Source organism: Sprattus sprattus (assembly GCF_963457725.1).
Source record: "Sprattus sprattus genome assembly, chromosome: 17".
Lineage (NCBI taxonomy): Eukaryota > Metazoa > Chordata > Actinopteri > Clupeiformes > Clupeidae > Sprattus > Sprattus sprattus.
In genome coordinates this window covers 1,013,539-1,016,038 of record NC_137915.1, presented here as the reverse complement: position 1 = coordinate 1,016,038, position 2,500 = coordinate 1,013,539, and the positions used below count along the sequence as shown (strand labels likewise).

General features: G+C 49.1%; 1 protein-coding gene across 1 annotated transcript in view; it reads right to left on the bottom strand.

Annotated features, from left to right (window-relative positions):
- Window positions 1-2,500, bottom strand: part of LOC308378217 (V-set and immunoglobulin domain-containing protein 2-like) — a gene marked incomplete at both ends in the record, with an annotated part of 8,210 nt that overhangs the window by 3,566 nt on the left and 2,144 nt on the right. Inside the window, 2 exons of the mRNA XM_080855076.1 lie at window positions 209-328; window positions 1,777-1,929. Of these exons, the coding sequence (XP_080711202.1) occupies window positions 209-328; window positions 1,777-1,929 (273 nt within the window). The remainder of the gene's footprint in view (window positions 1-208; window positions 329-1,776; window positions 1,930-2,500) is intronic.

Here is a 2,500-nt window from a genome sequence, read left to right as displayed (position 1 = left end):
CTGTGTGTGTGTGTGTGCAGGAACCTAAGCTAGAACAGTGTGTGTGTGCAGGAACCTAGGCTAGAACAGTGTGTGTGTGTGTGTGTGTGTGCAGGAACCTAGAACAGGGCCACACGTCTCCCAGACGGAGTTACAGAGTGGCAGTGTGGTGACCTCTGCCCCTTGACCTGTGACCTGTGTGTGTGTGTGTGTGTGGGGGGGTGCTCACTGGACACGGTGATGGTCAGACTGCAGGAGGTGTCGCCGATATTGTTGGAGGCGGTGCAGGTGTAGGTGCCGGCCAGGGAGGCGGAGAGGTTACGCAGAATCAGGGAGCCACTGACCTGGTCTGGGAAACACACACACACCACAAACACACACACACACACACACACACACACACACACACACACACACACACACACACACACACACACACACACACACACCACAAACACACACACACACACACACCACAAACACACACACACACACACACACACACACGCACACACACACCACAAACACACACACACACACACCACAAACACACACACACATACACACACACACAGACCACAAACACACACACACACAAACACACACACACACACACACACACACACACACACACACCACAAACACCACAAACACACACACACCACAAACACACACACACACACACACACACGCACACACACACCACAAACACACACACACACACACCACAAACACACACACACATACACACACACACAGACCACAAACACACACACACACACACACACACACACACACACACACACAACACAAACACACACACACACACACACACACACACACACACCACAAACACCACAAACACACACACTCCACAAACACACACACACACTCGCACACACACACACACACACACACACACACACACACACACCACAACTGTTATAACCAACAACATTACAAACACATACAAAACCTTTACTATCAACAGCACCAAAAACCCACACACAGCTTTAACAGCCAACGACACCAGAAACAGAACCATTCACACAGCCTTTAAAACCAGAACCATTCACACAGCCTTTAAAACCAGAACCATTCACACAGCCTTTAGAACCACAAACAGAACCATTCACACAGCCTTTAAAAATGCCAGCAACACATCCTACACTCTATAAACCACACCACACAGAAACATTTCCCATCAACAACACAACCCAGTATCAGTAACACACTCCAGCCTGTGAGGTGACTGGTAAGGACTGGTGCTATTGGTATTTACTAATCTGCTCCTGAAGTGAATGCCTTCCCCTGACTGACTCATGTGTGTGCGATAAGGCCAGGTGTGAGGTGTGATAGCTGGCTCTTTATTCAGCTCTTGTTTACTGAGGCTAAGAGGCTTCAGGTGAGATATGACTAAGATTGAACTAGCTACCACTTCACACTTTATAAATACTTATTATTACATTTAATTAAAATAAAAGTCGACATAATGTATTTGCTGTAAAGCACTTTGAGCTGCATTCTTTTGCATGAAAGGTGCTATATAAATGTAGTGTATTATTATTAGTAGTAGTTATTAGCACACTAATGCACACGCACACACATTAGTTAGTAATATTAGTAAAGAGCCTTATTATGTCTCACACAACAACACAAACACTGTACAAGTATTTGCAACCAAGTGAATCAGTAGATGAATAAAAAAAGGCATATCAGGGGGTAGAGATGACACACCACAACCACAACACACTAAAGCCACATTCAGCAACCATGTTCTGTGGAACCAGACTGTACCTGTGACGGCGTTCGGCGGCAGCAGCTGGCTATTGGCTTTGTTCCACGCGTAGATGGGCCTCGGGTTCCCCGTGGCACTCTGGCACAGGAGGGTGACATCGTTGCCCTGGTAGGTCTTACCCGTCAGCTGGCACACTGGCCAAGATGGGGGCGCTGCAACATGGAGAAACAACAAGAAAATCAAGAATCCAGGATGGAATAACAAAAAGCCTCAGCAAGCAAAGGGAGCAACACTAAGCCTCAGCTAGCACAGAGTGCTACACTTAGCCTCCGCTAGCACAGGGAGCAGCACTTAGCCTCAGCTAGCACAGGGAGCAGCACTCAGCTGGCACAGGGAGCAGCACTTAGCCTCCGCTAGCACAGGGAGCAGCACTTAGCCTCCGCTAGCACAGGGAGCAGCACTTAGCCTACGCTAGCACAGGGAGCAGCACTTAGCGTCAGCTACATAGAGAGCAACACTTAGCGTCAGCAAGCACAAGGAGCAACACTTAGCCTCAGCTGGCACAGGGAGCAACACTTAGCCCCCGCTAGCACAGGGAGCAGCACTTAGCCTCAGCTAGCACAGGGATAGGCACTTAGCCTCAGCTAGCACAGGGATAGGCACTTAGCCTCAGCTAGCACAGGGATAGGCACTTAGCCTCCGCTAGCACAGGGAGCAGCACTTAGCGTCAGCTAGCACAAGGAGCAGCACTTAGCCTCAGCTAGCACAGGGAGCAGCACTCAG